Source organism: Bombyx mori, chromosome 20 (assembly GCF_030269925.1).
Source record: "Bombyx mori chromosome 20, ASM3026992v2".
Classification (NCBI taxonomy): Eukaryota; Metazoa; Arthropoda; class Insecta; order Lepidoptera; family Bombycidae; genus Bombyx; species Bombyx mori.
Window position 1 is genome coordinate 11732663 of NC_085126.1, and position 20819 is coordinate 11753481.

The window sequence follows — 20819 nt, forward strand, 5'->3', positions numbered from 1 at the left end:
TGGCAAGAAACTCAGCGGGCATGTTTTTTTTTTTTTTTTTAATAAGCAATTATTATTTATTAATTTTTTAATATTACATTTTTTTTTAAATATGAGTTTTTTACAATGAGTATTATAACGTAACAATTACTACAATATTGAAATGCCCGGAGCGAGCAACTCATTCCCACTTTGTGCAATCTTCTAGATAATCATTGACTTTATAGTAAGCTTTATTGCACAGATGTTCTTTAACAGTTTTCTTAAACCTATGTATATGTAGGTTCTGAACATCTTGTGGGATTTTGTTGTACAGGCGCACAGACAAACACCCGAATGAATTTCTTATCTTATGTAACCTACTCATCGGCACAACAAGCTTGTGTTTGTTCCTAGTATTTCTATTATGTATGTCCGACTTTTTAGGAAACTCCTCAATATGTTTACGAACATACATCAAATTTTCAAAAATGTACTGGGATGGCATAGTGAGAACTTTAATTTCTTTAAATTTCTCCCTCAGGGATTCCCTTGAGTGCACGGGCTCACGGGCTCAACCTGAGGGAATTTGCTAACAATAGCTCTAGCAAGAGCAGTGCTTCGCAGAATCTACCACCGGATCGGAATCGAGACCCGCTGAGAACATCCGGCGAGAAACTCAGTGGGCTGATGCATGGGTTAAGTTGCAAGTTGAACTCTTTGCTGAGTTCGACGAGTACGGTTACCAGGGTCCCTAAGCCTGCTCCTAGTGTTAGAGCTGAAGGCGTCTAATGCAAGATGATTTATCCATAGGAACGTGTCTAGGCCGTCGACGGTGACGCTGAAGCTGGATCAGGATTCGGGGAAAGAGCTTTGTATAAACTCAAGGGAGACACTGGCAGAATTTTGCAATTGAATTCGTCTTCTGCAATACGCTATATTATGTATATAGCGCATTCCCCGTGCTGTTAGTCACATTGCAATGCATACTTATGGATGTGCAATGGACGTAATAGATATATTGCACGAAAAGTGTAGAAAAGCACCACGCCGCGTTATTATTAAACTCATTTAATATTAATCAGGATTGGTTCAAAACCATAATTTCTCAGCTGACGTCTGCTAATCTCGTCTTTTATCTTTTTCATTGTTTTTTTTTGGTTTTTTTTATGTCAATGTACCATAGAAACATCTGGAACTCATTGCAGTCTTTCAGGTTGTTTGAACAAAGTGAGTGAACTTTTTTTAGGTCTTATTGGTACTGGTTTCTGAAATTAACTTCCTTTGAACAGGAAACATAAATTAATAATGATATTTCACGGGTCTGCACGCACTAATGGTGGTCCCTCCCATGCAATCAAGTAAAACAGCTTTTTTTTTCAAAAATATTTTATTGGCGGCTCTGCCTACGCGTCGGCGATGGTCACCTCAACCTCTACACCGGGCTCGATGTTAATTGAGGTGATCTGTTTCACGATTTCAGAGGGAGAGTGTAGGTCGATCACTCTCTTGTGGATTCTCATCTGAAAACGATCCCAGGTCTTTGAACCTTCACCACAAGGAGTTTTACGGGTGGTGATACGCAGGATCTTGGTTGGCATGCGGACTGGGCCCTGGAAATAAAGATAACGGAACCATCATTGAGTATTCATTATAAAAATTATTTAGTAGTTATAATATGATACTGTCAACAGTCCATAACGAAATTACAAGTTTTACTTTATGTACTCTTGACAGAATGGATCAGCAAAGCCCATTTAGTTACTAACGGTTACCACAGAGCTAAGAACAGTTATATAATTATGGAAGTTTTTATTTTTTGCTTAGATAGGCTTTTTTTTTCACAGCCCACCTTGTTTTAGAGTGGTTACTGGAGCTCATAGACATCTACAGTGTAAATGCCGCTACCCACCCTGAGATATGAGTTCTAAGGTATAGTTACAACGGCTGCCTTCAAAACGAAACGCATTACTGCTTCATGACAGAAATAGGCAAGGTGGTGGTACCTACCCGTGCGCACTCATAAGAGGTCCTACCACCAGTACCAAACAATAAAATTTGACTTTTTTTTGCCTTGAGAGGTTTAGCGTAACCTTAACTAGTAGGTGAGCTCACGAAGCTCAAACCTGACGACGTTGCTAACATGAACCCTAGCAAGAGCCGTGCTTCGCAGAATCTACCACCGGATCAGAAATGCGACCCACTGAGAAGATCCGGCGAGAAACTCAGTGGGCTGTGTCTGAGGGTTGATTTGACTATCAATCTATAGAACAATTTGACCCACACCGTGAAGTCTTCCTGTTATATCCAAAAAATCTGAATACAATGGCTCAATGGACAGCAGATTCATACTCATACTTTTCTACAGTTTCTTATATTAATTACAGCTATAAAATGTAGCTACCCTATGAGCAGAATACATTACTAAGTACTTGCACACTGCACTTTGAGCAGTCATTTCTGTAGCGCTTACATGGTGAACACAACACTAATACATAATGTAGTGTCTTCATCTAAGCGCAGTAGACCCAACAGACTATTACTACGAGTACCTTATGACTTTTTAAGACATTCAAGTCTACTTATAAAGAAATTCAACTAATCCCCTTACATTAGTAGTCAGACATTGATAGAAAAGATTTAATTTAAATTTAAAATATTATAATGTTAATTTTATAACAGAGTAAAAACTTATTTCAAAAACAAATCAACGCTTGAAAGGCAAAGTGACTAAGGGACAATAACTGCTTTGTACATAAATGATAGGCAATAACCATATTCAATGCGCAAAAAAAATTATTTCTAGGTCTATTAAAATCTATTATATCTATTAAATCCTATTAAATCCTACAGGTAGATTTGTTAAAATAGAATTTGTTTCAGGTATTTCAACTTTAAATTAGTCTAAAGTTCACGCATTGTCGTTTAGTCACGTTTGCCTTTCAAACGTCGAAATATATAATAATGCTTTATTCTAAATTATATTATTATTTTCATTATTTTACAATTTCAGACAATACAGTTCAGAGCAAAGATAAAAATAATAAATGAGAATCTACACTGTAAGATTTTTCATTAGGTCTATGACAAAAAAATCAATGACAATTCTATATGGTATTAAAATTCAGATGTAATTACCTTTACACGCAGCTTCTGTTTCTTGGCTCCATTGATTAGGTCAGCACAGACCTTCTCGAGCGAGCGCACATTGCGTGAAGTAAGAGTGATCCTGATGCGGTGGATAGGGGAGACCTCTGCCTGGGGTTTCTCAATGTCTTTGCCTGACACTACAGCGGCTGCCTGAAAATACACAGCATCTTATTGTCACATCAGTTGTTAAAGACTAGCGTCAGTTATTATTTGGTATTTTAATGAGCCCTAACGTACAAGTTTAATGATTTTTTTAGAATGGAAATAAATAGACTGTGCAGTCACAGGTGGGAACTGATGCACCCTAAGCTTAGTTGTTATAAAATAAATTGATCCTATAGAGGGATAAAAGACTATTTGGTTTAAGGGACATTTCACTTAATATGCTATATTTATTTTTATAATTAATTAAAGGAATCTTTATTTGGTATTAGCATCAACAGTTTCATGTTTTGAATTGAATTGCCATTTAACTTTACTCCAATCTAATAGCTGAAGACATTTTTTTGTCATGATATTTGTTCCAAATTTTAAACTTTAAATGGCTCTCCTGTAAGTAGCAAAAATATCACTTGAACCAAATAACCTTTCACATATCGATATATAAGTCTGTTTATCCACCTCTGTGCATTCCTGAACTAATCATTTGATCATGATTGAACTTAGTGAAATTGTTGTTAGCACCCCAGGGTAGGATTCTGTCTTAGTACCGCCAACAAGCAATTGATGGCTCATGAGTAGTTTATACTATAATTAGTCACGCTGTTAGTTACAACAGACTGTGCCCAAGTTTCACTGATAATTTAATAGCATATCCTCGTTGACTCACGGTAGTACCCACTAAAGGAGATTGATTGCATGGTATGACAATAATTTCTCTCTATCATTTAAAAATTGTTGTTTTAAGTTCTGTGGTGAAATTTATTCTGTTTTAGCATTAGATCCATCGCTTTTATATTATATATTACCAGTATTAATGTTTAGTTTAGACGATAAAATGAAAAGGCAAATTTAATTTAAATGCCCGTACATAGTGTACATTTTGATAGAGCGGACTCATTAGAAACTCCTAGTTTAAAACTACTTAGTTCCACTTGTGCTATAAGAGGTACATACTTAAAGCTTTAATCTACACATGTTAAATGTATTAGAAAAACTTTTGTGGCGCCAAATGATAAAACTGAACAAACTAAAATTCGATACATATTTAAAAAGTATGAAATGTAAGAAGCCATAAGAAACATAGCTATATTTCATAATCAATTAGCAACAAATAGGTAGGAAAATTATAGGCTATCATTGAATTGATAACACGTGTCGACATCTAACCTCAAATTATTTTGTTTGTATTTTAATAGTAAAGATAAATTCTCAAATTCGTACATGCATACTGAATTGTGGGAAGGTAGCTTACCATGTTGCTTGTTGAATTCCGGCCGAGATAAACAACTTTTCAATCAAAAATTGTTCAGCGCTGAACCGGAGAAACCTCACGTTTCAGTAACTTTTGAAAGAGAAATAGAAACGTCAAATCTGTCAATTGGTGTATTTCTGACAATTTTGACATCATTTTTTGTCTACCTTGTCCATTTAACTAGGCAAAGGATTTGCAATCATAAGTCAATCTATAAACTGATTTCATTGAACCACTCTTTAAGTTCGTCGTTGTGACTGACTAGGGCCCCTAGGTTGCTCTGTCAATGGGCAGCATTAGACAACCTTGCGCTGCTAGGAGAAAGAAAACGGCATCTTATAGACGTAGTCAGCTGCCTCCAACAGGAAAGTTCAGGAAACCTCTCGCATTGGTCTTCGTGTGAACCACGAGATGGTCGAGTAACTCCACACGCGTTGATACAAAAACAAAAGACCCGCAAAGATGCCCAGGTACCGCTGTTCTGACGCCGTAGTCGAAGATATCTCAGAGCCGGGGCTTCCAAATATCAGCTACTTCATTTGACTCCATACAGAAGAGGGCCGTTTGGATTGTCGATAATCCCATTCTCACGAATCGTTTGGAATCTCTGGGGCAGCGGAGGGATTTCAGTTCCCTCTGTATTTTGTTCCGTATGTTACATGGGAAGTGTTCTGAGGAATTGTTTGAGATGATACCACCATCTCGTTTTTACCATCGTACCGCCCGCCACCGGAGTAGAGGTCATCCATACTACCTGGAGCCACTGCGTTCATCCACAGTACGTTCCCAGAGACCTTTTTTGCCACGTACCATCCGGCTTTGGAATGAGCTCCCCTCCACGGTGTTTCCCGAGCGCTATGACATGTCCTTCTTTAAACGAGGCTTGTGGAGAGTACTTAACGGTCGGCAGTGGCTTGGCTCGGCCGCTGGCATTGCTGAAGTCCATGGGCGACGGTAACCATTCACCAGCAGGTGGATCGTATGATCGTACGCCTACAAGGACAATAAAAAAGAAAGATATGTACGAGCTACAAGTGCCGAACCGACAAGGTGTTGCACATCAATGAAACGAGTCGCGGCATTTATTGTCGAATGCCAAAACCCAGTTCGAATATTGTCAAAGCACCTAAATAATCAATAACCTTAGTGCAGTACTCTTAGTGTAAATACCAATTATTCTTTTTATTTTTTGCAGATACACAATTTCTTTTTATTGCCCTTGTAGGCAGACGAGCATACGGCCTACCTGATGGTGAGTGATTACCGTCGCCCATGGACTTCAGCAATGCCAGGGGCAGAGCCAAGCCGCGGCCTACAGAATACTGGAAAGCACTTTTAAATGAAACAAAACTTAAATCTATAATAAATATTTAAAATCTTTACTTGAGTAAACACTAAATATGAACGTTAGATTTTACTTTTTATTTAACAATATGACATGTACAAATACAGACAATGTTTAGCTACTTTAAATAATTTAATTTTCTTCAAGGTTCAAACATTGTTGAGCATTATATTCTTGACTTGCTTGTCGAATTTCCTGTAAAACGTTAAATAGGTAATATTTGAATACCAATATTTTATTCAACAAACTTACCAACAATAAAATCCTATATGTTTGACTGAAGGTCAGAGATTTTGATTCTAAAAGCTTCTAAATTTCGAGTGAATAAATTCGAATAACAAGAGAACTTATAAATTAGAACAAGTGTTGGATGATGAAATAGTGAATGTACGATTATATCTCTATTTCCCTTGGAACAAAGATCCATTAAAAGGGACATAAAGATTCTGTCCCTCAACATGCTCAACGATATTTCAGATATGTTTGTGCAAATTCGTATTTAAAAAATGGCTACCCAAACCCGAAAATACAAGCATATACGAAAAAAATATTAAGAAGAAATCTTGGTTAACTCAAATTGTAATGAATATCGGTGTATTTTTTTTTATTGCTTAGATGGGTGGACGAGCTCGCAGCCCACCTGGTGTTAAGCGGTTACTGAAGCCCATAGATATCTACGACGTAAATGCGCCACCCACCTTTAGATATGTTCTAATATCTCAGTACAGTTACAATTACACCGGCTGCCCCACCCTTCAAACCGAAACGCATTACTGCTTCACGGCAGCAATAGGCAGGGTGGTGGTACCTATCCGCGCGGACTCACAAGAGGTCCTATCACCAAGAATACTGATTTTGTTAAAGAAAGAGCGCAGAACTTACGGTGAAGTAATTTGATCACCGGGTAAATGGAATGGATTGCATATGGCGTCAGCGTACAGAGCGTGCAGCCTGCGCAGCGCCGTCCTTACTTCGGCATCCCTGATGTTACTGCCGCTCGGCGACGTGGAGCTGGTCACCAGAACTAGTTTGATACGAGTATTTGTGACGTAGCCGTAACTAAAAAAAGATAGTTTATATATATTCTAGATAATGATAATAATAACTAATGATTTCTGGCAGTCCAGTTCCATTTTCAGAAAGAAATATCAATGTTCGGCCACATTTAATTGCGTACAGAAAAGTATTTTTATTTATATTCGTTACTCGGCTTGATTTAATTTAGATTGGTTAATTTAGTTTAATTTTACATTTTATGAGTATCTGTGGAAAACAGTAATCCTAAATACAAGTCCCGCAGATCAGTTCGGGCAGTGGTTGTGTTCGTTCCTGAATTGTTAGGGTTCGCAGTGGTGAGCCTCTCCTCCAGGGCGTCCAGCGCCGTGTGCACGAGCCACTGCCGGGACAGCTCATTGTCGCTGCTGGTGTCGTTGCCGATGCCACCAATGTACAACGGCGAGTTCTGAAAGCAATACAACGAATTTCGGAGTTATGTTAGAATGATGTTGCTGAGAAAAAAAAACTTAAACAATTAAAATATGTAACACAAAATATGATACGGTTAGTAGCATGAACGAGGAACTTTTAATAACTCCCCTCTTTAAAATAGTAGCGATGTATTCTGGTGTAGATAAGTACAGTTATATTAAAACTTATGTTTTAAAATTATTATATTTTTTATTTATATTTTAGTGGTCTAAATGTGAGTGTCCACTGTATTGAAAATATAAATTCTAGTTTTATAATCATTACTGTAACGTATGTAATTGATTCAAATAAATAACTTAAATTAACAATATTATCAATATAATATGGTATCAAATTATGCACACCTATTTTACTCATGTGCAATTTTCATTTTAGGCTGAGTTTAATCCTTTATTATTACATCATATGAATGGGTATGCATGAGCACATGCATGAGTTCCGCCGCTTTTTGCCCATTTATCCTTAATACCCGTAACTCCTTTGTATGCTTTCAAGTTCAAGTTAGCATTTCTAGTAAATAATATTTTTTGCAAGCCCTGATACAAATTGTACTAAATAGTGTTAATCTATATTTGTCTTAATATTTTAAAGTACTGACTGAGACTGAGACTAAGTTGAGTTAGTATTTTTATTTACTGCTTTTGTTCTCGTATGTTCCGTATCCCTTCGCTTTATGTATTGACGACATTGTCAACTTTGACGTAGCCAAATGAATGACGTCACTAATGAGTTTTGATAACAGTGTTGTTTTGTGGATTTTCTTTGAATATTTTCAGTCATTTTTGACAATTATGATAAACATAAATCCCAAAGACTTAAAAACATTTTTTCTTAGTTGCAATAATGAAAAGAAAGTGTAAAAACTTACATCTTTTCCGATAACAGCAACACACACAGCCATTGTAAATCAATACATCTGAAATCGGAAACAAAACACAGAGTTGTCACTCAGAGCTGCCACCTTGACAGACTAAAACTTTACCCGGGAACGTTCGGAAGTGCGTAAAATTATTTTTAATATACACACAGATGTGTTAGCCGACAGCAAGAGCTTTCGATTGGCACAACAGGGTTACCAAAATGTACGGAGTCGGGACGACCGATTCTAATTTAATTTACGAAGTAAATGACAAAGGAGAGCGAGTGGTCGTGAAATCTCTTGTGTCGTCGCGACGGGCATTCATCCGCTTCACGAACCGTTCCTCCAGGCCAGTGGCGGTCTGGTGGAGGGACTTCCAAGGTAGGAAGCAGCATTACATCAATCTCGACCCGACTGACTTTTTCGATATTAATACGTTTGTCACCCATCCGTGGGAGTTTTCTGATGCTGCAACCACAGACGTCTTCGTGATAAACAATAAGGAGATATTTCGACCACCTCCTATTGTAGGTCAGGTCTTGTTTAGGACTAATTGGAATATTACTGTACCGGTGCGACAGCTGAGGAGAGTAGCCATGTTATGTGTAGCAGTGCGGTTGAGGAATGTGGAAGCTGTTGATGCACTTGGCCTCCCTCGGGTTCTGGCCCAGGAGTTGCGAGAGATGGTGGCAAAAATCCGGAGGGAGCTTACTTCAGCACGCATACCTTAATGGTAGTTTTAACTGAGTCGACAACTGTTTTAATGTTGTTCTTAACTGTGTATTGTGTTGATTTTTATCTATTTATATTTGTACCATATTTTAATGATAGTGAATGACAGTCGATATTTAAGTGGAATAACTTTTTATATTATTATTATTATTATTTTGTTATATACATAATTTGTAAATATAACAATAATTTTTATTATAAGTTTAGTAATTTTATGATAATGGACATTTCCATTTTTTTAATTGATTTGCAGAACCACGTGGATTCTACAGATCTTTACTCATTCATAGGATAGGTGACAATATTTGGAAAATAGTAATAATCAATGAATATCTCATTCACTGCGTCCTAATTATACAGCAGTTTTTGCTCATGCATCACTAATAAGTATTATTTTTCTAATAAAATTAAAAAAACAATACTTTATCATTAATTCTTCCATGTACTTTTTAATGTCTATTTATAAAAGTGTGTTGTGAGTAAGTAACATTATAAATGGTGCACAATGTGCAGGTTAAAAAAATGTTACTAAACATATTTTATATCTCTTTATAATTATAAACTATGGCTCACGGGATGGACTAGTGGACAAGTTATTGACATGTCCATCGGTGATCTATGTACTTACATAACTCATAAAAATTATAATGCCATTTAAGTTATTAAAGGAATTTTTAGGTCGTTATGTAAAGCCTATGTCTTTCATTACATTATTTGACTCATAATATTAGTTATGTTACATAAAAATCATTACCGAGCCAACTATAGCATAAAATATACATAATTTTGCTGAGATGTATTATTTGATGTCCATTTACTACCAGGTCAAGGTTCAATTGTATATCTTCATACACCCACAGATCAGCATTTGAAAGTCTAGTTTTACCTATAATTAGCCATCAGAGGTTCTTCAGTTTTGTTTCTATGCCAGTAACGGTGTATTTCTAGGTTTTTATTTTATTTTATATTCTTAAAGTTTTTCTTATACAAGGGAGCTAACAACTGGTATGTAAGCACCAGTTTGATTTAGGATCACAATAGACTCGAGCAAGTAACAGTGAGTAGAGGGCTTATTTAATTTTTATTGCATAGATGGTGGACATGCTCACAGCCCAATTGGTGTTAAGTGCTTACCGGAGCCTATAGACATCTACAAAGTAATTGCCGCCACCCACCTTGAGATATGAGTTCTAAAGTCTCAGTATAGTTACAACGGCTGCCCCACCCTTCAAACTGAAACGCATTACTGCTTCACGGCAGAAATAGGCAGGGTGGTGATATCTACCCGTGCGGACTCACAAGAAATCCTACCACCAGTAATGACAGTTAACCCAGCGTCATAGGGCGCAGTTGAGACTTCGGCCTCAAGGGTTGAGGTGGGTAGCGACATTCGTGTCTCTGGGTTCCGTTAGCCACTGAATTCTCGAGGTGTATTTCTAGTATCTAACGAAGTAACGTGTTTACATGTACTAGAGGTCCCGCAGTAGTCGAAATTCGACTATAATTAATTGGAATTGTAAGTTTGTACACATACTCACAGAACACTATTACATACTATAATCACAAATTTCGCCAAGGCTACACTAAAAAAAATATTAATAAAGACAAACAATATTTAATCTATTCTCAATTTTGACTACAGACGTCAAGAACTAAAGTTTGACATTAAAAAAATAGCATGCGTGTGTGCGTCAAATACATGGTATGTAGTGTGTGTAATGTTTTCTTTATTGATTTAATGTATCTTTTATGCATTATTTTTAAAAAAAATTAGCATTGTGCACTTCTCCTCTATATTCTCTATAAGTGTGGAAACTTTCATACTCCTCCGTCCGCGCAATTTTCGTAAAAAGGGATATAAAGTTTTTGCTTCACGTATTAATATATAGATATATATTAATTACGGCAATATAACTTTTTACGTGCGTACATAAATAAGTCGCACACGGTTTTATTTTCTTAAATTGGAACGTTTTTAATTATCGGGTAATTGTATAGAGTACTAAAGTACACTAGGTCATTCGAACACACAGCGGAAGCATAACCAGATTAGATTTAAATGTTAAATGTGTTTTGTTTTTTTTTTTCCACAAAACATGACGCTTTTTGCAATCGCTTGCGTCATTCCGATCTGAATTATTCAATGCAGCAGTACTACATCATACATTACCATAAAATTGACCAAGAAATTGTGGATTATGATAACTATTCCAACGGGATTCGAAGGAGACTCTATTAATTTGAATTTTGTTGTTTGAATATTGTTAATGCTTTTGTTTCTCGGATTAGGTTTTATAGTTTGTCCCGGCACCCGTGTAGAGGTCATGAGAATGATACCGGCAGATATTTGTGTTAAGGTTTGAAGTACTTTAATTATCATCGACCCGTATCTTTAGTGCTTGAAGTAAAGCTCTCATAGTACGGCACATTTACAAGTCCTCTGTATTCACATCGAATACTTTATTGCCAGTAGTATCAGGTCGTCTTTTCCTCTACTTCTTCTCAATACCGTCCATCATCTCGTCTTTCTTATCCTTTCCATGGAGCAAAAATCATGGACCTTGTATCTTAACACGGTCCGCACACCACCACCCTGCCATGAAGCAGTAATTCGTTTTGAAGGGTGGGGCAGCCGTTAACTATACTGAGACCTTAGGACTTATATCTCAAAGTGGGTGGCGCATTTACGTTGTAGATGTCTATGGGCTCCAGTAACCACTTAACACCAGGTGGGCTGTGAGCTCGTCCCCCATCTAAACAATAAAATAAAAAAATAACACTTTATCTACATAAAGTTAAACAAGCATTTTTGTGCTTAATGAAGGTATTGACAAATAATAAAATAATGAGGTTTTTATTACGTTATTACGTTGTTTGATTTATAAGATTTTAAAAGATTTAGTTACACCACACAAACGACTAGTAACGACGTTGAGAGAAAAATCTGTATTGATCGCGTGTCTGTGTGGCCTAAGTTGAAAAATTAGCATAGGAAGATGCCTTTGTAAGGTAAATACCTAATAAATAATGTATTAGTTTCCTGAAAATTTCTACGGGTCGCCACGCCTCGTAGGGAGCGAGACCCGGCTGTCGTCAGGACAACGCCTAATTATAACGACCCCTTGAGAGATCGAAACGAAATAACAGGTTTTGTGGGTGGTATGATATTAAGGGGAACATTGTGAGTTCGGTATGAAGTTAGAAGTAATATCACGGAATTATGCTCAAGTAATTATTGTTCAAGAGATCGCGGGATGTCGACCGAATCTCTGCTTTTTAGTCTAAATAGGTTTATGTGTAGGTCAAGAGGTAGGTATTAGAGGGAGCTTTGATCAATTTCATTGACATTGACAAATGTTCTAACAGGACCACCTTCAAAAAGTCGAATATGTAAAAGTAGAAATCAATCAATCAATTAGTCCTTTAACCTGAAATTTTATTTATGACTAGCTGACCTGGCCGACTTCGTAGTTCGTAGTGCCTCAATCGATAAATAAAAGATCGAAACTTTTGTATAAAATAAAATTAAAACAAACAAAAGGAAAGGAAGGAATAAAGACACATCAAAAGGAAAACAAAACTGTAAAAAAATTCTTATTTAATTCCGAGAATTTTCATATTTATTTACCTTTTAAACCTTCTCTGGATTTCCACAAATAATTCGAATCGGTCCAGCCGTTCCATGTCTATCTTTAGCAACCCGCCTGCCTGCCTTTAAACCTCTTTGGGTTATGTCTTCACTAGCATATCCATTGCAACATGCCATTCTTTTGATATTTCTTTTACTTCATTCGTTTTTGTTCCCTTGACTTACATTTTATTATTCAATATACATTTACACTATAATTTAGATTTTCAAATACCGAAAGATATTCGTTTTACAAGGGCGGGATGATAAGTAACTAGCCTAACAATAAAACACTTAACTTGTCGTGATAAAATTAATTTTATTTTTCGACAGTCTCCGTGAACCTCTACACACTTATTCCATCTTCGTTCTAAAGCAGTAATGCCTTCCATAAAATGATTTCTTTCGAAGCCTGCAAAATACTCCTCTACAGCGGCTATGACTTCATCATTTGTGGTAAATTTCTGTCCGCCCAAAAAAGTTTTGAGCTTAGGGAATAAGTGGAAGTCCGATGGCGCTATATCAGGCGAATAAGGTAGGTGGGACAGCAAATCATACTTCAATTCGTTGATTTTTGCCATAGCTTTAACACATGTGTGAACCCTAGCGTTGTCTTGGCGGAAGATGATTTTTGTTTCGCCAAATCTGGTCGTTCTTGCTGAATACACTGGTGAAAATTATCTAGAAGATTAGCGTAGTATTCTCCATTAATCGTTTGACCTTTAGGAAGGTAATCTATCATCAAGATCCCATCTGCATCCCAAAAGACGGAAGCCATCACTTTTCCAGCCGACTTTACAGCCATGGCTTTTTTGGAGCCGGGCATCGCGATTGCGTCCACTGGTTTGATTGAATTTTTGATTCTGGCATATAATAACGAACCCATGTTTCATCTGTTGTTACAAATCGACGTAAAAAATCGGCATTATTACTCTGAAACGGTCCAGACATTCTTTGACTTTTGCACCCGAATATTCTTTTGATCGTGCATAAGCAATCGCGGCACCCAACGGGCCGATGACTTTTTCATATTTAATTCCTCACTTAGGATATGATGTACCCGGTCTTTTGAGATACCTGTAGTATCAGCTGTATCAGATGACTTCAATCGTCGATCTGTTATAACCATATCATGTACTCTCACGACAATTTCCGGAGTCGTGACGCTTTTTGGACGTCCGGGGCGGGCTTCATCTTGGACACATGTACGACCGCGTTTAAGCTCAGCCACCCAGTTTTTTACTATGGCATAAGAAGGAGCACATTCATCCTAAGCATTATTTAACTCGTCATAGATATCTTTCCCCTTCATATCCTTCATATGAAGAAACTTTATCACCGCTCTTTGTTCAATTTTATCCATTTTGAAAACACTTGACGAAATATATTTTCAAATGACAAAAAATCAATAAAATTTTCACGTCACCAAATTCAAATTTAGAACACAGGTAGCCAGAGATACGAAGTTAAAAATGACATATATATTTTTTAAAGTTTAACTTTTTAAATAGTAGAGGCTAGTTACTTATCATCCCGCCCTCGTACAATGTCTTCATCAGAATACACAGTGGTGTGATCGCTCTCTGGCTTCAGATAAATACCGAGATAGGTCATATGCGCGGCACTTTGGCATAGATTGCCAATGCCGAGCCTGGATGATAGGAAGGCATCAGTGTGGGTTAAGTCTAAGTCCGTTAAAATAGTACTATAGCAAGTCATCTTTAACATCTAGGATTTTAATCTACAAAAAAACGTTAGTCCAAACTCTTGTCAGAGCAGTGAAAGGGTCGTGCTTCGTTTTCAATTAACTGTAACGGGTGTGACGTCAGCTGCCATGCTAGGGCATGGATGCTTAGCGGGATGGCTGGCGGTAGGCCGCCAGCCATCCCGCTAAGCTATGTTAACACGCCCCCTTCTGCCACTGCCACTAGCCAAAGCCAACGAAGGGTAGGATAGTGTTTATAAAACAAGCCTTGCGAGCCATTTCTACCCGGCTCCGGTCACCGTTCTCGTCGAACCCGTCGTTTGCGATGAAGGGCTCGACGACCGAATTAACCCATAGACACAGCCCACTGAGTTTCTCGCCGGATCTTCTCAGTGGGTCGTGTTTCCGATCCGGTGGTAGATTCTGCGAAGCACTGCCCTTGCTAGGGGGAGTGTTGCTAACACTGACCCTAGCAAGAGCAGTGCTTTGCAGGGTGAAGCTGAAATAGCCTCATAAGGCTATCAGCATAGGCAGGAAAAAAAAATTTTTTCTACCCGCTTTCTGCTTTCTCGCACAAATAAAAGAACTTGTCGTTATGCTGCTGGTTTTTTTTTGTCGCATCATTTGCAACATAAAGGAAACCAAAATGAATTTGTTTAGCACAGAAAATATTATTGTGTCAATAATATCTTACGTATCAAGGTACTTGTTTAAAAGAAGTACTTTGTGGTATAATCGGTACTCTAGTTGAGATAAGCGACGCGCCGCTGTGGCACCGGCGGTGATACTCATTATCCCGCGACTAAAAACTCGTTGCCAGACAATCTTTGTGCTTTCCTGTTTCGATAATAGGATAATACAGTGCAACCCTAACGAACCTCAATATAACGACGTCCTCGATTTAACAATTTCTTCGTTATACCCTCGAATTGTCCATAAGACTCAATTTAAGTGTCATTACTGGTGGTAGGACCTCTTGTGAGTCCGCACGGGTAGGTACCACTACCCTGCCATTTTTTTGCGGTGAAGCAGTAATGCGTTTCGGCTTGCAGGGTGGGGCAGCCGTTGTAACTATACTTGAGACCTTAGAACTTATCTCAAGGTGGGTGGCGCATTTACGTCGTAGATGTCTATGGGCTCCAGTAACACTTAACACCAGGTGGGCTGTGAGCTCGTCCACCCATCTAAGCAGTAAAAAATAAATTAATTAATGTATACTTTTACATTGCGAAGATTTCTTGCGAACAAGATCTTTATAACGAATTTTCAACTATCAGAAAAAAAAGTGTAAATACCTCTAGTTAACGAATTTTGTCAACCCAAAACCTTTTTATATCGTTCCTACCAATATGACCCTTAATCCCATAGTATGTGAATCAGTTTCGACAGGTTTGAGAAAAACTGTGTTATCTACCTAATTGTTTTTAAATAGAAAACACCTACAGTAAGTAATTTGATAAAAATGTGTATACATTTATTTAGTTGTTCATTATAACAAGATGAGTACGTAATGTTGAGGTGAATAAAACTATTTTTTATTTTTTTACGTCATTTATAATGTAGGCAAATGGTAGGCCAACCTTTTTTTTTTTTTTTCCGGGCCGGCGGCCGATCCTCCTACGAGGTCCCCGCGCCTAGGGGGCGCGCGGGGTATGTGAGACTCAACGATCTGCAGGTGTTGAGAGTAGATCGCGGGCCCAAGGATTTTAGGGCCCACCCACTAAACGACTCCCCTGCACTCTTACACCCGACGTCCGATCTCCGTCCGGGGTCAGAACCCGTTCAGAGTAGGGGGGTTCCCGCGGTCAACACTACAACCAGACACGCGGCGCCACCCCGAGGACGCCCGACCGACGGGTGGCGACTATCGCGTCGACGACCAACGACGTCAGTCTCCGCGGTATGGTAGGCCAACCTAACTTTACTATAACAAAATTCAGTTTACCGATTTTTTTATTTTTTTTATTGCTTAGGTATGTGGACGAGCTCACAGCCCACCTGGTGTTAAGTGGTTACTGGAGCCCATAGACATCTACAACGTAAATGCGCCACACACCTTGAGATATAGTTCTAAGGTCTCAGTATTGTCACAACGGCTGCCCCACCCTTCAAACCGAAACGCATTACTGCTTCACGGCAGAAATAGGCGGGGCGGTGGTACCTACCCGTGCGGACTCACAAGAGGTCCTACCACCAGTAAAAATTACTTGATATACTAACGAATGTGTACTTATTCCCTTCCGATTTGTCATATCGAGGTTGCACTGTAGTTGTCCAATGTTTGGCTTGTTGTCTGAACGAACACCACCCAATCTCTTCCTGAGTGTGGTAAAGGCGACTAAGCGATTCCCCGGAAAATGAGCAGTATCGTTCTTTGAGTATTATACCATCGTAAACAAGCAGCATGCATTGGTGTTAAGGCATATTGTACTTACGTCCGGTTTTGAAGGGTGAGATGGTCGTCTCCCAATTAAGAATTCGGCCTATGTTTCTAAGTGGGATGAGGCATTTAGGTTATGATGTTAATTTATGTATTTGGGCTCCTAAACTAACTAGAACCAACCATTTAATGGATGCACGTGGGTGTTAAGTGACTTAGGTATAAAGCTTATAAAAGTGTTGTGATTAATGTGTAAAGTTGGTCAATCATCGATAAGGGTGAGTGCAATGTTAGCAAAGTCCCAGACTGACTCCATTAAGCTCGCCTACACTTCCAGTGCAGTTAACACAATAGGTACAGCACACGAGGTTACTCTATATAGCAATAGGTAGGAAAAAAGTAGGTCCAAACCTACGAATAAATAATAAGTCATTTATTCGTAGTTCCCACCGTTTATTAGTCCATTGTGTGTTTAGATATTTTTCAATGCAGGCAATACCGCTAGATATAGCTAGTGTTGTTAAAAAAGGGTAGCGCATTTACATACTTTTGTAATGTGAAGTAATTAAAATGGATATATGAGTCGTCTATTATCAAAGGTGGCAATCTGTGCATTTGGACAAAAAAATGTTATTGATATGTCAATACAGATTGATTTGAATATAATCGTCTCCTTCAAAGAATACGGTTCAAAACCTGCATTAAATAAAGTATTAACTTAACCTGTTATTTATCTAAGATGTCGTTCAGAAGAGTTTTGTGACTGCCAATGGAATACAAAGTCAATAATTCGTTTTTCTGATTTCCCAATAATTGTCCAAAAGTCACATTGCCGGCTTTGATAATAGTCGACTCATATGTATAATATTCATAAACAATTCCACAGTGCCAACGTTAAGACCTAAATGTTGATTAATATTTAAGTAAAACCAATATATAATGTGCCAAACAAACAAATATTTATTATCAATTTTGTAATGATGTTTTTATTGATTTAATTAAACGAGTATCATCAACTATGGAAACGGCTATATTTAGAAATTGGTGTATTATTTTTAAGTGAGTCTCAAATCTCATATGAATTTGCTTATTAATTGTGTCCGGGCTGAACCCGGCTCCTACCTAAATGCCTCTACCACCCAATGTGAATCGTGACCCGCTCCGAAGATTGGGTCTCAAAGACTCAGCTGACTGATGCCTGGCATCACGGCATTCACAGTTACATCGATACAGTGATCTGGTATATGAGAAGTATTAGCGTTAGTATTAGTAGAGTCTTAACAGAGCCAAGTGTGCTTATAAGACCTCACGTATTTCATTTATTATTTTTAAAACATTAAAAAAACCTAGGTCTTTTCACTTGAATTTTAAAAAAAAATATTGATGACATGAAAAATTTAGCAGGGAAATGTATATCGTAGGTATGATGCTGTTAGTCACAATAAATGCTTAAATAGTATTTGTAGATACACATTAGGATTGATCGGATTGATCGGATGTGATTACACATCGGAGATGACTTTTTGACTCGTAGTAATGGTTAGTATTATATAGATTTCTCTATAGTAATAATTCTAATCATTATTAATTTATACTAGATGTACATCTACACGATTTTAAATGAAATTAGTTCAATATTTCGGTAAAAAAATACAAAATTAATCGACAAATTAATTTGTGTCGAGATATGAAAATAATATTTTTTTATTTAAGCGTTTATGTATTCTATTATCTATACTTAGTCTGGCCATAAATACTGTTACAAAGGAAAACAAAAAAAAAGTGTGTGTGTCCGCTCCGACGCACGACTGGAGTTTACTGGATATAAATATAAATTTGTGTCAGTTGAATACAGTAAAATATGGAAGTTACGTATTCTAGTGAGAATGATCCGGGAGTTGCGGAACACGTGGATGCGGTAATTAAGTAAGTCTATATAATTCACTTTTACAATTAATATATAAGTTGTCCATTCACTGATAGAAGGAATTGTTTATATTTAATAAGCTTTATTAATAAATGATTTGTAGCGGGTTATATTCGGGTATCAACCCACTAACAGTTGATACGTTCAGGAATCGAACCCGAACGGCGTCCGGCCACAAGCAAAACGATGTCGGTAAATTAAACGAAACAATACGAGAAATAGTTCTATATTACGACAACACGATACACTACAGATTATTAACAAATTAACGAGACACAAAACAAACGACTAACAAATATATGAAAATACAATAATGAGAGAAACGCGCGATCAGTACGAGGCTTTGTGGCGGACTGCCGGCGCAGCAGCCCGGCGTCACCTGCGATAACGCGGCCGCGCGTTGGCTCCTGATTGGCGCGCGCACGCATCACGCAATCAGGAGCCAATCAGGCGCATAACGCATTTCGTGTGACATGCTATACTCTCTAGTACGATTTTGGTCCCCATAATTTTCATACCCCGGGCCTATATATGTAAATCGATTCTTAAGGAGTAAACTCCAATAATGAGAGAAACGCGCGATCAGTACGAGGCTTTGTGGCGGACTGCCGGCGCAGCAGCCCGGCGTCACCTGCGATAACGCGGCCGCGCGTTGGCTCCTGATTGGCGCGCGCACGCATCACCATGGCCAATCAGGCGCATAACGCATTTCGTGTGACATGCTATACTCTCTAGTACGATTTTGGTCCCCATAATTTTCATACCCCGGGCCTATATATGTAAATCGATTCTTAAGGAGTAAACTCCAATAATGAGAGAAACGCGCGATCAGTACGAGGCTTTGTGGCGGACTGCCGGCGCAGCAGCCCGGCGTCACCTGCGATAACGCGGCCGCGCGTTGGCTCCTGATTGGCGCGCGCACGCATCACGCAATCAGGAGCCAATCAGGCGCATAACGCATTTCGTGTGACATGCTAGTACGATTTTGGTCCCCATAATTTTCATACCCCGGGCCTATATATGTAAATCGATTCTAAAGGAGTAAACTCCAAAAATCTATGGCAAATACATTTATTACTTTTACAGTGTGTTAGTTTAATACATACATATAAAACAATTTAAAGTATAAAAAGCTTATTCGAAGTGGTCTCCATTGGCTGCAATACAGTCCTTTAAACGTTGAGGCCAGTTATCAATAGAAGCACGCACTCTTTTCATGGGAAACATTTTCACTGCTAATCGTACGGATTGTTTTAGGGACTCCAAATTATCATGGCGTTTAGAGCAAGCCGTACTCTCTAAAACTGATCATAAATCATAATCCAGCGGATTGATGAAGCTCAAATGAAGTCCGAAACGTTCGTTTTCAACCAAGACTGCGCAGACCGAGCTTTATGACCTGGCGCCGAGTCTTGCAGGAAGGACCATTCTTGATTATTGAACATGGTGTTGTTAAGGGGCTTCACTACCTTCTCAAGAATGGTATCTTGATACACTTGTGGAATTCGACGATAGATGGCGTTGCTCTTACCGGCGTAGCATTACTTTTGACAATTTTTGTGAGAAGTATTTATTGTAACATGTTGGTCTTCGGCTATTTTATAATTAGTTGCCAGAATGCAGACATCGTGTATAGATAATAATACTCGTAGGATCTGTTTTATACCTTTATACATTTACTAACCGTACTCGCCCGCTTCGCTGGGCATTTAAAATTAATATTATTATTTGTTGTCATTATTATTAGGTAGTCCAATACTCATATGAATATTAGCCTATCCATTAAGTACATGTATTTTCTACACGGATACCTAGTTTCAAGTCAATCGGATGCATGGTTTAGTAGTTTTAACGGAACATCCGTAAAAACCACTGTAGATTTATATATTAGTCTAGATGTAACGATAATAATAAATTAAGTTTTAGAGCGGTATGAATATTGCATTTTGAGAGCTTCGAAGTACATTTAATGTGTAATAGTTTTGTTTTGTAATTTATATTATACTTACTGTAAATATGTTATATGAAAAATTATTTTTTGTTATTGTAATATTAAATTTTGTAATTGTGTATATGTTTTTAATTTTTTTTTCAATTACAATACTTTAATAAGAGTCCAAAATTCAATATCAAAATAAATAAATAACTCGGAACAACTCACGCACGGTCGTCCTGCCTAAACATTAGGATTTCGTGTTATAGGTACCAGAGCCTGCCATACATACGTTTAAAT

At 37.9% G+C, this 20819-nt stretch overlaps 4 protein-coding genes, 1 long non-coding RNA gene and 1 other non-coding gene across 7 annotated transcripts in view; 2 read left to right on the plus strand and 4 right to left on the minus strand.

The window, feature by feature from the left end:
* Positions 1 to 20819, minus strand: part of LOC101738439 (mitochondrial S-adenosylmethionine carrier protein) — a 213747-nt gene that overhangs the window by 185016 nt on the left and 7912 nt on the right. The gene's annotated exons all lie outside the window — the stretch shown is intronic.
* On the minus strand, positions 1330 to 4609 carry RpS20 (ribosomal protein S20). The gene is given in 3 exon segments (NM_001098339.1): positions 1330 to 1571; positions 3097 to 3258; positions 4523 to 4609. Coding segments are annotated over 3 exon segments (372 nt in total). The 5' UTR covers positions 4526 to 4609; the 3' UTR covers positions 1330 to 1364.
* On the minus strand, positions 2395 to 2515 carry Mir3000 (microRNA mir-3000). The gene has a single exon (NR_107484.1). It is a non-coding gene; the product is annotated as a microRNA mir-3000 (primary transcript).
* Positions 5930 to 10960, minus strand: LOC101739360 (trafficking protein particle complex subunit 2-like protein). Of its 2 annotated transcripts, none has more exons than XM_038018073.2 (5): positions 8785 to 10960; positions 8224 to 8271; positions 7118 to 7329; positions 6750 to 6926; positions 5930 to 6062 (listed from the first exon to the last, which is right to left on the minus strand). In XM_038018073.2, exons 2-5 carry the CDS (start codon positions 8254 to 8256, stop codon positions 6017 to 6019), a joined length of 468 nt encoding a protein of 155 aa, XP_037874001.1. In that variant the 5' UTR covers positions 8257 to 8271; positions 8785 to 10960; the 3' UTR covers positions 5930 to 6016. The 2 variants fall into 2 exon arrangements, with proteins under 2 accessions (XP_037874001.1, XP_004926037.1); XM_004925980.5 differs by having other exon boundaries at positions 10485 to 10503.
* LOC101739221 (von Hippel-Lindau-like protein) lies at positions 8436 to 8945 on the plus strand. The gene has a single exon (XM_062674479.1). The coding sequence runs from the start codon at positions 8436 to 8438 to the stop codon at positions 8943 to 8945; it is 510 nt and encodes a 169-aa protein (XP_062530463.1).
* Positions 10939 to 20656, plus strand: LOC134200801 (uncharacterized). The gene is made up of 2 exons (XR_009975867.1): positions 10939 to 17918; positions 19844 to 20656. It is a non-coding gene; the product is annotated as an uncharacterized LOC134200801 (long non-coding RNA).